The sequence below is a fragment of the Barbus barbus genome, assembly GCF_936440315.1.
Source record: "Barbus barbus genome assembly, chromosome: 29".
Classification (NCBI taxonomy): Eukaryota; Metazoa; Chordata; class Actinopteri; order Cypriniformes; family Cyprinidae; genus Barbus; species Barbus barbus.
In genome coordinates, this window is record NC_136757.1 from 14,863,120 (window position 1) to 14,880,725 (window position 17,606).

The following is a 17,606-nucleotide window of genomic DNA, read 5'->3' on the forward strand; positions in this document are numbered from 1 at the left end:
TCTAATCGGCAATATTCCTTTTTTTCCCATGTTCATCATACTTTCACGCATATTGATTATTTTCTGCTGGACAATAGACTTCTTCCAAATCTGGTTGTAGATATGAAGCTATTGTTCTTGCTGATCATGCTCCAGTTTGTTTGAAAATTCATTTTAATAGTTTCATTAAGTCACACACACCATGGCAATTTAATAAAAGGTTACTTTCAAATGAGGGCTTTATCAATTTCATCTCTCGACAAATTGATTTTTATATAAATAAAAATATATAAATAATCTCATATAACGGATACAAGAAGAAACTGAGAACTGAGAAGTTATCTATGTTAGCAAGGCAAATATCTCAGCTGGATATTTTATACGCCACATCCGCATTCCCAGACTTATACAAAGAACGCCTGTCTTTACAGTCGGAGTTTGATATTCTTATGACTCAGCACACAACTGACATTTTGTTCAGATCAAGGTCTGCTTATTTCAAACATGGCGACAAAGCTAGTAGTCACCAGTTACGCAAGATAGCTTCCTCCAATCAAATTCCCAAGATTCGATCTGATTCGGGTATTTTAAGTAATCGCTTACATATTAACTCTGTATTTAAATATTTGTCCTTGTACTCATCAGAGCTTTTCACAAATTCTTTCAGCTTTGATGAGTTTTTCAGCAATTTAGTTATGCCTTCCATTGAACAATCATCTTCGGAGCAATTAGACCAGCCGATTACTATCGAAGAACTTTACGTAGCTGTTTCTTCTTTACAGTCGGGAAAAGTCCAGGTCCAGATGGCTACCCGGTTGAATTTTATAAACAGTTTTGGCAAAAACGTTTCCCTTTATTGTTGGATATGTTTAAGGAGTCATTTGAAAAAGGCTATCTCCCTCAGACCCTCAATCAGGCTTCTATTTAGCTTCTCTTGAAAAAAAGACAAGGACCCATTAGATTGTACTTCCTTCCACCCGATAAGTTTGTTAAATGTAGTAAATGTAATTGTTAAATTACTGGCTCTAAGACTTGAACATGTTCTTCCGACTATCATTTCATTAGATCACTTATTTTCTAACCTTCGGCAGCTTTTTAATATAATTTATAACCCTTCTCAGGCTAATACAGAGGAAGCTTTGATTTCAATGGACGCTGAAAAAGCGTTCGATAGGGTGGAGTGGAATTACTTATTTTATACTTTGGATAAATTTGGTTTTGGAAAGAAATGTATTTCATGGATTAAGTTACTTTATTCTTCCCCACTGGCTGCAGTAAGGACAAACAATATTCACTCTGATTATTTTTGTTTATATTGCTCTACAAGACAAGGATGTCCATTAAGCCCTCTATTATTTGCAGTAGCCATTGAACCCCTCTCTATCGCCCTTCGAACTAACTGTGGCATTTCTGGGATAGTTAGGAATTATGTTGAGGTAAAAGTCTCTTTATATGCAGATGATTTACTTCTTTAAGTTTCTAATTTATCTGTTTCTGTCCTTGCTGCCTTGGACACACTTCAATCTTTTGGCCAAATTTCTGGTTATAAATTAAACTTATCCAAAAGCCTAATATTTCCCATTAATTCATTAGCAAATCATTTTCCTTTAAATAGCCTACCTTTTAAAATAGCTCCATTTAGTTTTATGTATATTAGAATTCATGTCACACATAAATATGTAGATTTATTTAAAGAAAATTGGACTCCTTTGATGTCCCGAACTAAGGAAGATTTTGAACGATGGTTTCTTCAGCTGCTCGAATTAATGCTGTTAAGATGTTTGTTGTCCCACGATTTTTTATATTTGTTTCAATGCATTCCTATGTTTTTCCCACAGAATTGTTTTTCGAGATTTAGACTCTGAGATACTGGACTTTATATGGAATAAAAACGTTCCCAGGTTACGTAAAGCATATCTACAGAGATCCAAATCACTGGGAGGTCTGGCATTACCTAATCTGAGGATCTATTATTGGGCCACCAATATTAGAGTTTTAAAATGTTGGCTTTATTATAAGAATTTAGAGTGTCTTCCCTCATGGATTATGATGGAAGCAAATTCCGCTAAACCCAGTTCACTGAATGCTTTAGTACATTCTCCCATTCTATCTTCTACTTTACTCTTTGCTAAGAATTTGATAGTTAAGATCACTCTTAAAATTTGGGCTCAATTTAAGCGCTTCTTTGGATTACAGTCATTCTCAATCTATGCTCCGATAGTCAGTAACCATGTTTTTTCTCCCTCTCTGTTGGACAGTGTTTTTTTTTATCTTGGTCTAGTTGTGGCATTAACATATTCCATGATTTATACATTGATGGCATGTTTGCTTCTTTTCAACAGCTTAAAAAGAAATGTTCTATTCCAAAGTAGCATTTTTTTCAGATACTTACAAGTGCATAGTTTTACACGTGCTACATTTTCAAATTTTCCTCTCCTACCTAATGATACTCCTTTAAATAGTTTTTTAAATCTGATTTGTACATTAAAAGGCCTAATTTCACAAATCTACATTCAAATCCATAGCCTGTTTCCAGAGCCTATAGACTCCATTAGGGTTCTTTGGCAAGATGATCTGGAAGAGGAAATATCAGATGAACTATGGGAAAAGATCCTCAACAGGGTACACAGTTCATCTATTTGTGCCAGACATTCACTTATTCAATGTAAAGTTGTGCATCGTGTCTATTTTACAAAAGCTAGATTGGCTAAGATTTATGAAGGTGTTTCTCCAGGTTGTGACAGATGCTGTCAAATTCCAGCAAACCTGATCCATATTTTCTGGCTTTGCCCTTCATTGTATAACTACTGGAAAAACATTTTTGAAACTTTATCGTTTATTATAGGGGAAAGAATTGAATCGAATGCTCTCATTGCTTTGTTTGGAATTTGCCCCTCCTTGTCAACTCTTAAACAAGATGCTATCGCCTTTGTCATTCTGTTGGCTAGGAGACTAATATTGCTGAACTGTAAAATTAAAATGCCCCCAACACATTCTCGTTGGTTATTAGATGTTCTTTATTTGATAAAGTTAGAAAAGATACGATTTTCCCTCAAGAAGTGTTCGAATAACTTTTGGAAGGTGTGGGGTCCGTTATAGTAAAGAGAGTAGTTCTTTATTCAGCCCTGATTAAGATAGTTGGGACAGAAGGGAACGGAGTAAGGTTTGGGCTTTGAAGGATGTATTATACGCAAACAGCTTTAATATCTGATTAATATTTACTTACAGTATATATTCATATTTTATTATTATTATTTACTATTCTGACTGTGGGCTGTTCAAGGTTTTTTTGTATTATTATTGGTACACATCTTTATCATTGCTTTCTGTTTCTGTGTACACTTTATTCTGTGTTTAAAATCAATAATAAAAAAAAGAACATGCAAATTCCCTCTATGACAGCAGATGGCGCTTATGGCCTCAATTTAGCGTTCCTTTGGTTACCGCTGTAAATAAAGCTGCTCTGCGCTGCGCTTATGAACACGGATGTAAGAGAAAAAGAAAATGCCATCTAAAGTTTTCTGAAGAGAGTTCCCTTCAGATACTCATTCATATTTTTCTTCCTATATTTTGAGCATTGTGAACAGTGATCTTGCGCTGCCTGCTATAGTATTTTCTCTCTTTGTGCCCGTGTTCTGCGTCTCTGTCCTGTGTTAACGGCTGTTTACAGACTTAGTAATATTACCACACAAATTACATTTTGGGAAATTATTGTAATCCAGTTTGTGTGCAGTTCCAAAAAGTCGATCATGTGTTTGGAGCAAAAACTATCTGGTTCTGATTTATGTCCAGTCAAGCGGGGCATCTCTCTCTCTCTGATGACGCAGCAAAGTAAAAATCTTTGTCTGTCCATCCAATGAAATCCATGAATATGTAACGGTATTCATGGTATAGCAAAATCTATATCATGGCACAACATAATCTGGAGTCACGTTAATACCGGTATAGCCCCAAAAATTGTCAAACAGCCCCTACATCACCACATATTGTTCAGGAGGGTTTCAAGAAAAATTCTCCTCACTCATCCAAAAATAATCTCCAGCATATTCAGTTGTCAGACACCACTGGAACTTCAAATGGGACTGGCTTCTATGGTCAGATGAAATTAAAAAATGAGCTTTTTAGCAGCAAACACTCAAGATGGGTTTGGTGAACACAGGGATAAAAAGTACCCCATTTGTACAATGAAATATACTGCTGTATTTTAAATGTTGTGGGCCTTTATTTCTGCTGGAGGTCCTGGACATCTTGTTTAGACACATGGCACCACTGATTCTATCAAATACCAACAGATAAAAAATCAGCAAGTGACTGACTGTTAGAAATCTTATAATGGGCCATGTTTGGATCTTCAAAAATCCAAACATAAACCTAAAAAACAACACAAAAATGGGTCACTGGGCACAAAACCAAGCTTCTGCTATGGCCATTACAGTTCTCTGACCTGAACCCTGTAGAAAATGAGTGAGGTGAACTGAAGAAAAGAATCACCAACATGGAGCTGGGAATCTAAAGGGTCTGGAGTGATTCTGGATGAAGGAATGGTCTCTGATCTCTTGTCAGGTGTTCTCTAACCTCATCAGGCATTATAGGAGAACATTTAGAGCTGATAAACTGGCAAATGGATGTTTCAAAAAGTATTGAATAAAAGGATGCCGTTAATTGTGGCCAATGTGTATTAGAGAAAAACATTTATTTCATAATGATATTTCCTCCCATTTTAAATTCTTATTATCCAATGAAAGGTTAGATTTTTGTGAATTTTTTAAATAAAAGATCAAAAGGATTAACAATGCAGATTAATTTTCACAGCCTTTTTTGATTATATTTACCAAGGGTGCCAATAATTCTGACCACGACTGTATAATGATAATAACACAGATGAACAATATTGTTGGAATCAATTTCAGAATTATTTATTTTATTTTATTTTTACAGATGAACAATAAAAAAACAACAACTGACAATCAGAATCCACCCAAATTGAAAGAGCTCTAGCATTTAAAGATGCAAATGATAACTGTAGCATGTATTTATAATAAGTGTCTACTGGTGTGGAAAGAAATATATATTTCTATAGTTATCTAAAGTATAGTTATCACTCGAGGTGAGGCAAAGGGCCTTAAGACCAAAAAATGGGTAAAATAATTTCTCTGATAATTTTTTGCTAATACTCTTCAGTTTTTAATTAAATATATTAAATAGGTTTATTTATAATAATTATTTATTTCACATCATCCCCCATATTGGATGACACATGGTGCATAAAGCATTGCACATACTCCATGTAATGCATTACAGCAAGCTCAGTAAATTAATAAATCCAATATGGTGAAAGAGGTGAGAGAAATGAGTTACAAATGTATATTTCATTGAAAAAATAATAATTAAAAAAAGAGAGCCATAATGCATGTGCAATAATTTCATGCTTATTAGACTGCACTTTTAGCTTAGCAACATGACATCAAACATTATTGGAACCGAGCTCCAGAGATAAGCAAAGAAATTCCTCCTGTTTGAGTCATCTGATCTCATAAAAACTGAATTAAACAACTTTAAATCATGAAGTGCATAAGCGTGTTGTGCAGGTAACCCAAGTAATAGATGTCGAATTTGGAAAAATGAGATCAGACCAGAACTTACAATGACAGAAAAATGCAATAGGGTGCATAACACACCAGCATTCACAATATGAGACAGTGGGAAAAGGTTTCACAGTGTGATTTGCGATTCAAGCCATGACATTACTGTCATTTTTTTCATAACCGTTGATACACACAAGAATACTCATGTTTTCTATGTAATAACAAATGGCTTGCGTGTATTCATGTGCACTGGAGTCTGGGTGAGTCTCAGGTAGTATTTCTATGAATAGCCGAGGTCCTTTTCTAAGATATGTGCTGGCAAGACAGAAATATTTAGGACCACTACCCCTTTTCTACCTCTCCTTTCTCGACCTGTGATGTATTATTTTCTTTGCTTTCCAAAAGTCCATTAAGGCCTGGCGGAGGGCCATCTTGTCTCCCGCAGACAAAGATAAAGATGTGGTGGAGGGGTGCAGAGACAAACAGAATGAGAATGAGGAGGGCATCACTGGAGTTTATATCGAAAAATACATGCACACTCTCAACCTCGTGCTCTGCAAACACAGTCGCTACAAAATGTATGCGGCTTTTGACACCTAGATAATGCCGCCCCGTCCTTTTAATTCATTTACAATTCAATAATTGAACTTTGTCTTCTAAAAACAAACCGAATAGAATGGTGGGTGGAGAAGCCATTCTCCTTCTCACGTCTTTGCAGGAATACAGAAGTGAAATTTAATGATACAATTTGGGTCATCTTGCTGGCAGACCGGAGGGTTGTTGAGCTGGAGATTAAACTCATCCTTTAGAGGCTGTTTGTCTTTTGCTTTTTCTCACACTGATGTTTCTCCCTGCAAATTTATGCCCTCTGCATTAGTAACGTTCTCCTCGTTTTTTTATTTTTTTTCCTCGTGTGGAAGTGCTGCTGTGTGGGCTTCTAACCAGCTTTCCATTTCCCTAGTAATATAGCACATTTGTCATTAAGATTCACAGGAGTGACTTGTTAAGAGTCTGATTGAGAATGTTTATCTGCGTGAAGGAGAAACATCGCTCAGAGAAATGGCAATGTGAGCTCCTGAATTTACTTTTAAGTCAGTCGTTTCTACTTTGAAAAGGACATTTCAGCCTTTGCAACAATTCAACCCTGTCATAATCCCCCCTCCTTTTTTTTTTTTTTTTTTTTTTTTGGAGTGTCACACCAGGAATAAGAGAGCTCAGATGTAGCGCTGCCTTCCAAGTCCTCCTGGGAAGTTGCTACTTACGGGTTCGTAATTCTGATTTTATGTGCATATAGGGGATTTGGATGTAATAAAATGTTGGGCAATGTCTCTCTCTCTCGCTAGTTTTCTGACATAAAGTAGCTTTAGTGCCAGTACAACATATTGAAGAGGAAAATATGCATAATGATCAAAGAATTATATCCTTCTTGTGTTCCCACAAAGAATGATGGGAAATCTAGAGCATTATCTCAAATAAACAACAACAACAACAACAACAAAAAACATATTCTTCATTAATATTAGAAATATTATAGCACAAATACTAATTACAATCAAAATTAAATTAATTTCAGTCTCAGACTCTTTTACTTTTCACACCCCTTACTCTGTTGGTCAGGGCTCAAAAAATCTTACTGCCACAGGCAACAATTCATTTCTAAGACTATACTAGTTGTTTGTGATTATGCCATTAATATTTTAAAATCAATTTACAGACACCGCCATTAGTATGTCAGACACAAATCTTTGGATTTTAGCAATTTAAACTATTACTGCACACTACAAGTCTCCAAAAAGATGGAAAAAGTGTCCTGAATTTTGCAGCACGCTGAATGATCTTTCTTCATCAGAGAAACTACATTAACTACATAAATTGCCCTGACTTAACATTTTAAAAAGCCTTGAAATCTGAAGGCTTATAGGCCTTACAGACAGAGACAGACATTTGTATTTAGTTAATATGTTTCATCATATTAACTTTTATAGACCAAGGTAAAATAATTGTTCATTTTCCAGAATCAGTTACCTGAGTTAAATTTCTTTGCATTGCAATTCAGTGAATTCCTGTGTTCGTGTGCACTTAGCCAGCATATACCTGACATGACTTTCATTCAATCTGAAGCATTCTGTCATTGCCATATGGAACATTTAAGGACACGCCAAAGCTCAGAAAAAAAAGCTGTTGATTGCATGACATCAGCACCGCATACCCATGAGGCTCCTCAGCAGAGTCTGTTTTTTTATCGCTAACAGCAAGTTTTCTCGCAGAACGACAGACGCACAGGGAGAGAAGAGAGATTGAAATATGACGTGAGGAGTAAAAAGTGTGTTTTGTAAAAGATTGTCTCCATGCAGACAGATGTCCTGCCAAGTGGATTCAACACTTTGAGTTTAGTTCCTTTCCCCATATTGAGACAGATAATGGGGCCTAATTTCCTTTTAGATCAACCCTCTTCAATTTGTTCTTTTTTATTTCAGTTTCGCTCATCAAATTGCTGTATATGGATACGGGTGCACAGAGAAGTCAATATACATATCAGACCCCTTAAATACAGCTTCACAATTAGCACCAACTCTTCTCTCCTTTTTTTTAATATTTGCAATCCTCTTATCTTTTCTGAACACTTATCCTCTCTCTTTGGGTTCGTCTGTGTCTCTACGCACCAAATCAGCATATTAGAATGATTTCTGAAGGATCATGTGACACTGAAGACTGTTGTAATGTCTGACGTACATTACGTCTGACATTTCTGTTTTAATTCAAGGTATTTTGATGAATGAGTGTAACCAAACAGTTGATTGACCCCATTGATTTTCACAGTATTTTTGTCTATATGGAAGTCAGTGGTGTCCATCAACTGTTTGGTTACACACATTCTTCAAAATTATTTTCTTTTGTTCAACAGAAGAAAGAAACAGATTTGGAACAACTTGATTTTAGCAATGATTATTTTAGCAATGATAGTTGGAGAAAAGTGTTTTTAAAATATATTGTTTAATTCCAATTGAAATCAAACTTTTTCAGACACATTCAGAGATCTGACACCTGACATGTTACCAACAGCACAGAGCTTCAGTGAGCTTTTAACTCTAATTTCCATCAATTTAATCACTGTCAGTTTGAAAGCCTCTTTAACAAATAACCAATAAACATTCTCTTACTGCACAGTACTGTTTGGATCTAAATTAGAGTTTAATGCAGCTAATAAAACACTCTCAGTTTCTTATAAAAATGAGATTAACAAACACATTCACACTGCCATTACCCAAAGGTCTAAATTAACTGCAAATCAACAACAGCAATTTCTTGTGATAAGTGGTGAGCAGGTGCACATGATGAGCGGCGTGACTAAACACAGTTCTATGCAAACACAGCAGCTCTTTTTGATATTCGTCGAAATTTCTCAAACGCACCAAGCAGGTGTTAAAGAGTTTTAATCTTTCCCATAGAGCATGCCTCCTCATGCGTTCACGTTGCCTCAGCTGGCGATGACTCAAATCTCATCATTACGCTTTCTAAACAATCACCGTCCGACTTCCCACATGCACTGCACTGTTTTGTGCTGTTTGGTGTGACAACACGCTAATGAGCAAGCTGAGAATGAAATGATAAATAAGTGTTTGTGTAATGAGAAGAGAGAGGCTCTTTGAATAGCGTTTGTGTGAATCTGAGGAGGGAAGAACGAACGAAGGAATGATCATTAGTTGCCCTCTATAATGAGAATTCACTTAATAAAAAACAATTTCACCCAGATGTGAATATTTTGTCATCATTGACTTACCCTCTGGTCGTTTGAAATCTATATGACCTTCTTTCTTCTGTAGAAAACAATAACAAAGGAAGTTCCACTGATGTAGATTGCCAAAGTTTTCCCTCGACTGCTCAACAATTTTATTGATGAGGGCGCCACTCTCTCAGTGTGGGCCACCAGCAATACGTCACCGATCTGGAAAGGCAATGGCAATGTCTGTGAATATGACACTTATTGCCCGATCCGCCTGCTCTGCCACGCCATGATGACATTTGAGCGTGCAATCAACGCCAGTCTCTGGAAGATTGTCTCTATCAGTCCAAATCAGTGTTTATTTGATGCATTTGATGTGATCCACACCATCAGACTGCTGCTGGAGAGGCACCAGGAGAAGAACCACCCAGTCCACATGGCCTTTCTTGAGAAGGCATTCATTCGCTTGCCCCGGGACCTCATCTGGCATTCCCTCCACTCTCACAGCACCCCCGAAGTATAGGTAAGGTGGAACCAATTCCTCTACGCCAACACCACCAGTGTTTTCCTATGCCCCACCGGCCTGTCCGAACTGTTCCAAATCGCCGCCTGCATACACTAGGGATCTGACCTCTCCCTGCTTCCTTTGCATGGAAACGGCCACGGTGGATATTCAGGCATCTCAACCCTGGTCACTTCAGTTCACCGATGCTATCTTCCAAGCTGACGAAACACATTGTGGGCTTGAACGTCAAATACAAGACTGGAGTGAGTGGCTGGACATACATGGATTGCGCCTCAACATCAAGAAGACTGGTAACATGAAGTGTGGGCCCCAGACTAATGGGATGAACAGAGTTAGAGGGCAGCCACTGAACAAGGTCACCTAATTCAGATATCTTGCTTCGCTCTTTAGGAGTGACAGCAAATCCCTCCGTGATGCCTGCGCCAACATGGGGTGGTTACGGGTAGGGGTGTGCCATATACCATCCACAATAATACCGGTATAAATTTTTACATGATAAAAAAAAATGTCATACCGCGATATCAATGATATAGCGACTTGATGACGTATTTACTAGGGATGCACTGATTACGGCAGCCGAAATTGTCCAGCTGAAACTAGCAAAAAAAAAAATTCGCCCGAATATGCAAAGAGACTGAATAATTGTATAAAATAAAATAGCGAACAATGACAGCGAGAAATTGTTTAGTAGAGTTGTGACGTTCGCGAACGAACCGATTCTTTTGAACGGCTCATAAACATGAACGATGGGAGCCGAGTCGCGGCTGGGGGGGGAGCCGTTCTTTCTGTCGTTCTTTTTTTCCTATGCGTGTTTCACACAGATGCACACAAATTAGCTCCTCCGCGAGACAGAACAGTTATAGGGGGAGGGGCGCACCCAGCACAGGGGTGCTACTGCCTAACAGCATGATGATAGTTGTGCACGCATCCTTCACGTGAGTACTCCAGTGGAAAAAAACCCTGCGTGCCTCTGTCATTGGGTAGGAGCGGAGCCATGACTTGTGCACGCTGCCGTCACATGAGGTAATAATCAATATTTCAGAATAATTCAAACTCAGATATTGGTGTGTGATATCTGAGTTTTAATTTAATTGACTACAAATCTCACCTCATTATTCCTCCCAGTGATTATTTCCAGGATAAACTAAGATGCCCCCAAGCTGGCTTCTTAAAACTGACTAAATATTTAAAAAGAGCCAAAAGAGCCGTTCTTTTGAACGACTCTTTGAAAGGAACGGATCGCCAAGATCCGGATCCCCTCAAAGAGCCATAAATCCCATCACTACTGTTTAGTATTGCATCGCATGTCTTCCATGAGAAGAGGAAGGTTGTTGCTGGTTACTGTATGATGATTAAAATCGCGAAATGGCCTTAAACAATTAAACATACTGCAGAACGTTATGTTCCTCTTCAGGAACTCAAGCTGCGTCAGGAAACGCTTTGGGGAACGCCTTCAGCGTGACCGGCTCTGAATACCAATGAAATCTGTCCAATGGATGGGAGGGACGTCACGGGCGAGGTGACGTAATGACCAGCTGGTATAAAAGCACGTGCGGTGAAACCGGCATCAGCTTCTGTCATTCAGCTAGCGCTCTGTGTTTCTGTCAGTCTTATTTACTGTTGTCTGTCTTTAGCTATGTCTAAGAAGAGCCAGTTTAAGGATTATGGGAGAAGCGCAATACGAGCTGTGTGTTCCTCCCTGCAAACGTTTTTTGTGTGCGGGGGATACACACAACTTGTGTGTGTTTGGCGTTCCCCGCGGCGCTGGCCCCGATTCTGCTGAGGCGGAACGGAGGCGGCGCTCGTGGGGTTCGCATCGAGATCTGATGGAGGGATCGGAGACGAGCGAGTCTCTATCTCCATCCTCACCTGTCAGATCCCATGACCACTCCTCCGCCTTGCGGATACTTCCCCTCGGGCAGCGGCATCTGCGTTTCTCGTGTCTTCCTTCCGCAGAGAGGGTTATGAATACTAAATCTGTTTTTTACGTAACTCACGTTACTTGTAATGCGTTACCCCCAACACTTATAATAATGATAATAATTACAACATCTCTATTAATACATTTATTATAATGTTCACACATAGTGTTCAAATTGGGATCTGTAATATTTTCTAATGTTATAAAAAAATTCCCTTCTGCTCAGCAAGGCTGCGTTTATTTGCATGCCTGATTCAAGAAGGGGGTCTCAAAAATGGGCACAAAATATTATTTTACTAACTTATTGTATTGGGGGAAGTCGTGGCCTAATGGTTAGAGAGTCGGACTCGTAATCGAAAGGTTGTGAGTTCGAGTCCCCGGCCGGCAGGGATTGTAGGTGGGGGGAGTGAATGTACAGCGCTCTCTCCACCCTCAATACCACGACTGAGGTGCCCTTGAGCAAGGCACCGAACCCCCAATTGCTCCCCGGGCGCCGCAGCATGGCTGCCCACTGCTCCGGGTGTGTGTTCACGGTGTGTGTGTGTGCATTTGTTCACTACTCACTGCTGTGTGTGTGTGCACTTGGATGGGTTAAACGCAGAGCACCAATTTCGAGTATGGGTCACCATACGTCACGACTTTACTTTACTTTACTTTATTAATTTTAAGTTAAATTGTGCTTTGTTGGCATAATGTCTGCTAGAATGTTAAAAAATGTTCAGTGTTAAATAAGTATTTTTAAATTGTTGTTTTGTATTAGTATACAATGTTTAAAAATAATAATTTATTCCATGTAGTGTCCATTTCATTCATTTAACATTTAATAGGCATCCAAGTTATTTGACATATTTGAACATTTAAAAATAAAAAAAGCAACGTAACGCAATAGTTACTTTCCCTGGTAATTGGTTACTTTTATAATGATGTAACTCAGTTACTATTTGTGAGAAGTAACTAGTAACTATAACTAATTACTTTTTTTTTTTTTTAAAGTAACTTGCCCAACACTGGTCACTACTATTGCACTATAATGCTGTGTCTTTCACCTCATGCAAATAGATTTACACTTCAAATTAGGAAGTCTATCATCAATGACAGTAGCTCATTGGTAAAGGATGGAAAATGTGTTTGCAGTAATAAATGCTGCTGCCCGCCAGCTGCAATCACCAATAAATCGTTGTTCCATATTTTTTTGTATATCATCATAATTATCATTATCACAAATATTCTTGAAATATCGTGATATAATTTTGAGGCTATATCGCCCACCCCTAGTTACGGGCGTTCTCTGTGACCGCCAAATTAGAGGACTTCTCTGGTCCTAAAATTCACACCCAATCCGAATCACTTCTTACCCGTATCCGACGTGCATAAAATTAATAAATTAATTAATAAACCGGTTCAAGATTGAGCGTTTTATAAACCAAGATTAATATTTTATATTCAGCTCTCAATTTTACAGGCAACCACAGAAGATAAATCAAGATAGGAGAGATGTGCTGAAATTTACGAGTTCCAGTCAAAAGCCTGGCTCCTGCATTTTGGACAAATTGTAAACACTCCATAGATGAGCAGATAATCCCATAATAAAGTGAATTACAATTGTCCAATCGAGGAATGACAAATGCATGAATTACTTATATCTTATTGGGTCCATTTGGAAAATGCACATTTATTTTAAAGTACCAGAGGACCTCGGGTTTTCGGATCCAAGTGGACCCGTGAAGACCTCTATGCCAAATCCTCACACTACTCAAGGGCAAGATCTACAAAACCGTTGTATGTCCAGTTGGACTGTACGGTTCTGCTTCCTGGCCAGCAACCACTAAGCATGAGCAGACCCTCCGCGGTATGGAGATGAAGATGCTTTGCTTGTCCCTCTGCCCTTATGCAACTCAACAGCTTTACGAACGAAAATGTCTGAAGGCGCATGGGTGTGGCGCCCATAGTCGACAAGATGCGTGAAGCCCAACTCCATTCCCATCAGAAGTAGCAATGATAGAGTGGTGAAAACAGCCTACCATCTACTGATGGCCGAAGAATATCTTTTAAAAACAATTTTACTGACCTCAAACATTCGATCAGTAGTCCATTATAAGTTAACAGAGAAGAGCAACAAGTAAGAGAAGGCATAAAGGTTTAGAATGACATGGTGCATAAATAATGACAGAACTTTGATTTTTGTCTTTCTTCACATCTACCTCCTTCTTTCTTCCACCTCCCTCTCCCTCCCCGAGTTGTCTTTACTCTCTCAGCTGTGTCTTGGCCTTAGTTGCTTCTTCCTTTCTCTCTTGGGCAATGGACATGCTGGCCATATAAGCCTTGGATAATGAAGTCTGTGTATGGTAAAATATGATTGAAATCCTTTTAGTGCTGGCTTATATCGACTCTCTTGTTAGCAGTCAAAGGCACCTCTCTCTCCCCTTCTCCACACCCCTCCCGCTCCCCTCTTTCCATCATGTTTTGATGTCAACTAATGGCCTATGTACAAAATTCTCCTCCGGTGGGTACTGGGCTAGACATAATGGGGATATCTCACCTGATGACCTGAAAAATGTCTTCCTAGGACGCAGATCTTCTCATGTCCTTCTGCAAGTTATACAGTTTCCAGAAGAAAGCCTCCTTTATACATCCACGTATAAAAATCCTTTTTACCAAGATGACAGTCATGGAAACTTGATATTCTAAGTTTAGCCATTTATTTAAAATAGTTATTAAGGACATCAATTCAATTCAAAGAGGAAACAAAACATACTAACTGTTGCCTTCTTTTGTCAACTTCAGTTACACCTCGTTTTTTACACTTTATAAGACCTATGGAAATTCATGAAACACATTCATCTTGAGTGAAAGTATTAATGTTTTGCAATGTGGGGGAAAATGTGCCATAAAAATAGAAATCTTGTATGCTCCTCTCATGAATTATGAAATCATCTTCCTTAGCAGTGAAATGAAATTCCCAGTCTGCTCCTATTATTGAAAAATGAGACAAACGGGCTCTCACCATTAGCACATGACTAGCTCAGAGAAGAGATGAATACAATTGAGAATAAATATCGTAAATATTTGCAGGGGAAATCAGAGCAGATGTTTGTCCAGTGTACCAGATACTCATTTATTATGGATCTCACAAGTCCTGCTGTTACACAATGAATTCTGCGGCTGTTCTTTGATTCTTTAAAGGGATAGTTAATCCAAAAATAAAATTCATCATCATTTACTTACTCTCATGTTGTTCCAAAACCATTATTGGGTTTATTTTTTATTTTTTTTTACCTGTAGAACACAAAGGGTCTTATCTACACAAGAATGTCCAAGCCGCTCTTTTCTATATAATGAAAGTGAATGATGAAAATGCTATTTTTTTTCAAAGCATTTTTATTTTTAAGCAACATTTTCAAGACCATACTTTCAAGTGACCAAAACAAAAAGATACTGTATGGTTTCAGAAGACTTCAAGTTATATGGGCTACTTTATGGTAATTTTTAAGCTTAAAAGCATCTGTCCCCCATTCACTTTCACTGTATGCAATATAAAAGCTCAGACATTCTGCTAAATGCATCCGTTGTTGTTCCATGGAAGAAAGTCAATGAGTACATGGTGACAGAACTTATACTTTTTGGCTGAAACTTTAAAGAAGAACATTTGCCTGTGCTTACAAAGGGTTTGCAAGGCTATTTGTGTAATAAATGAGAAGAGAAAATGTCAGAGAGGCAGAAAGGCTTCTGTTACTAAGAATCTGCCACTTTTTTCCATTTGTTATTTGTTGTGTATTCTTAAAAACTTTATTGTCGCAGAATACAATATGTGTATGTATTTGCCAAAAGTCAGATAGTGATTTATTTTAAGATCATTGTTTTTATGTTGTTTTCTGCACATAAAAAGTGTGCCAAAACATCAACATTGTCTCTGCTCGGAATAGAATTTGTTTAAAGTCAATATTGCATTTAACAACACACATAATTGCACACATAACTGTTTCACCTCTACAGAGTTATAACATTTTCTAAAAGCTGTTGGAGGCTTAAAGAGACAGTTCACCCCGACAATTCTGTTATCATATACTTGCCATCATGTAATTCGAAACCTGTATGGCTGACGATACGAAGATATTTTGAAGAATGCTGGCAACCAAACCATTTCATTCCTACTGACATACATTGCATTTTTGTTCATACTATGGAAGTCAATTGGAACCAAAACAGTTTGGGTACCAACATTCTTCAAAATATCTTCTTTTGTGTTCCACAGAACAATCTCAAACAATATGAGGGTGAGTAAATAATGATATAATTTTCATATTTGGGTTGCGTATTCCTTTAATACTGCTTTTATGATGTCAACTGTAGGATCTCCCAAAATGAACACTTTAGAAAATAAGGCCAGTTTAACATTAGCATTTTAAACTAAAACAGTCAAACTATTTAAAGATTATTCATTTTGGTGCACAATTGCTTGCAAAAATGTAGAAGCATGTCTTATAAAATCACTTTAGTTGACAACATCAGTTAAATGGCTGAAATGTAATTCTCTCTGATACTGAGAGAAACTCCAGGAGTCAGTCACAAGGGGGTGCTCTGAAGCCAAAATGCCACAGAGGAAGACAGGCAGGCGAGACAGAAGAGGCAAAGGAAGGAGAGGCTAAAGGAGGGTGATGCCTCTGGCAAGACAGAGGTGTCACCATGTCATACAATATTTAACTGAACACCTGTGAGATGTTATCACATTAACAAAACACTCTAGTCAGCCATTTACTCTTTAGTATTCTCACAAGATCTGAAGGCGGCACAGACCCTCTGCCTTCATACTTCACTCGCCTACCAGCCTTTTTAATTGTAGCGCTCAAGCTCATTTAAAATTCCAAATGAAAACACGCTTGGAAGAGAGGAATAAAAAATCGTGGGTTAACAAATAAGGCATTAACCCGCACCTAATTAGTATGGGAATTTGGTGGGGGAATTTTCAGATTTAAATCACTCATAACTCAAGCACCATTAAGCCACATTAGCGCATTTTTGCTTTGATATCTCTATTCAGAGAACATTAGCGATATCTTCACAAACCGTTGCTTAGTTAAGCACCGTAATTAGATAAATGGCTGCGGCAGTCATAGCGCTCGGAGCACCCTACCTTCCGGATGCCTTCTTTTGATTCCTCCACGTTGTTTTCGGATCCTCCTGTCCGGTTGATCATCCTCCACATATGCGAGTACATCGGGTCCCTCTCGAAAGGGTTCATGCCTTTGCTGCGGACCTGGTCGTAGACGGCCGAGTCCAGAACTGTGCCGTATGGCAAGTCTGTCTGCTTAGCCAAATCCTGCAGAGACCTGGAGGGGAACATTGAAACATATTACAATCGGAAATTTTGAGAAACAGCATTATTGGGTTGATGCCCGGGGGCGTAATAATTTAACGATTAAAACATTATTTGCAAAATCTACAATGTACATGCATGAATACCCACACGATTCAGCTTAATTGTACCAGTGCAAGTGAGTTTAAATCCATCCAGCAGCTTTGTTGCGCAGACACTCACCCACTTATATTATGTCAAATACTGTTTATTCAGCAATTTGTGTTAATATCTTACATCTAATTAAAAGTTAGCCAACCAAGGGACGGTAATTCCCCGCAGTAATATTTATATTAAGCAAATAATTGGAAAACACAATAAAGACGAAGGCTTCTCTGTTTCCCCTCATGCCATGATCAAAATACTGCAGTTCATCAAAGCGTTTCATTAAGTCTCACTTCATTTAGAAAACTGATAATGATACAAATTAGTGCTTTCGTAATGTGTTAATATTCAACATGATTAATATTTCTATACATTTGAGCATCATGTCAACGACAGCAGAAAGCATGGGTTGG

At 38.1% G+C, this 17,606-nt stretch overlaps 1 protein-coding gene across 1 annotated transcript in view; it reads right to left on the bottom strand.

The window, feature by feature from the left end:
* Positions 1–16,294: 16,294 nt before the first annotated feature.
* The window catches only part of LOC306849091 (glutamate receptor ionotropic, delta-2-like), a gene marked incomplete at both ends in the record, with an annotated part of 138,479 nt that continues 137,167 nt past the window's right edge, over positions 16,295–17,606 (bottom strand). Inside the window, 2 exons of the mRNA XM_079383944.1 lie at positions 16,295–16,396; positions 16,867–17,062. Of these exons, the coding sequence (XP_079240070.1) occupies positions 16,295–16,396; positions 16,867–17,062 (298 nt within the window). The remainder of the gene's footprint in view (positions 16,397–16,866; positions 17,063–17,606) is intronic.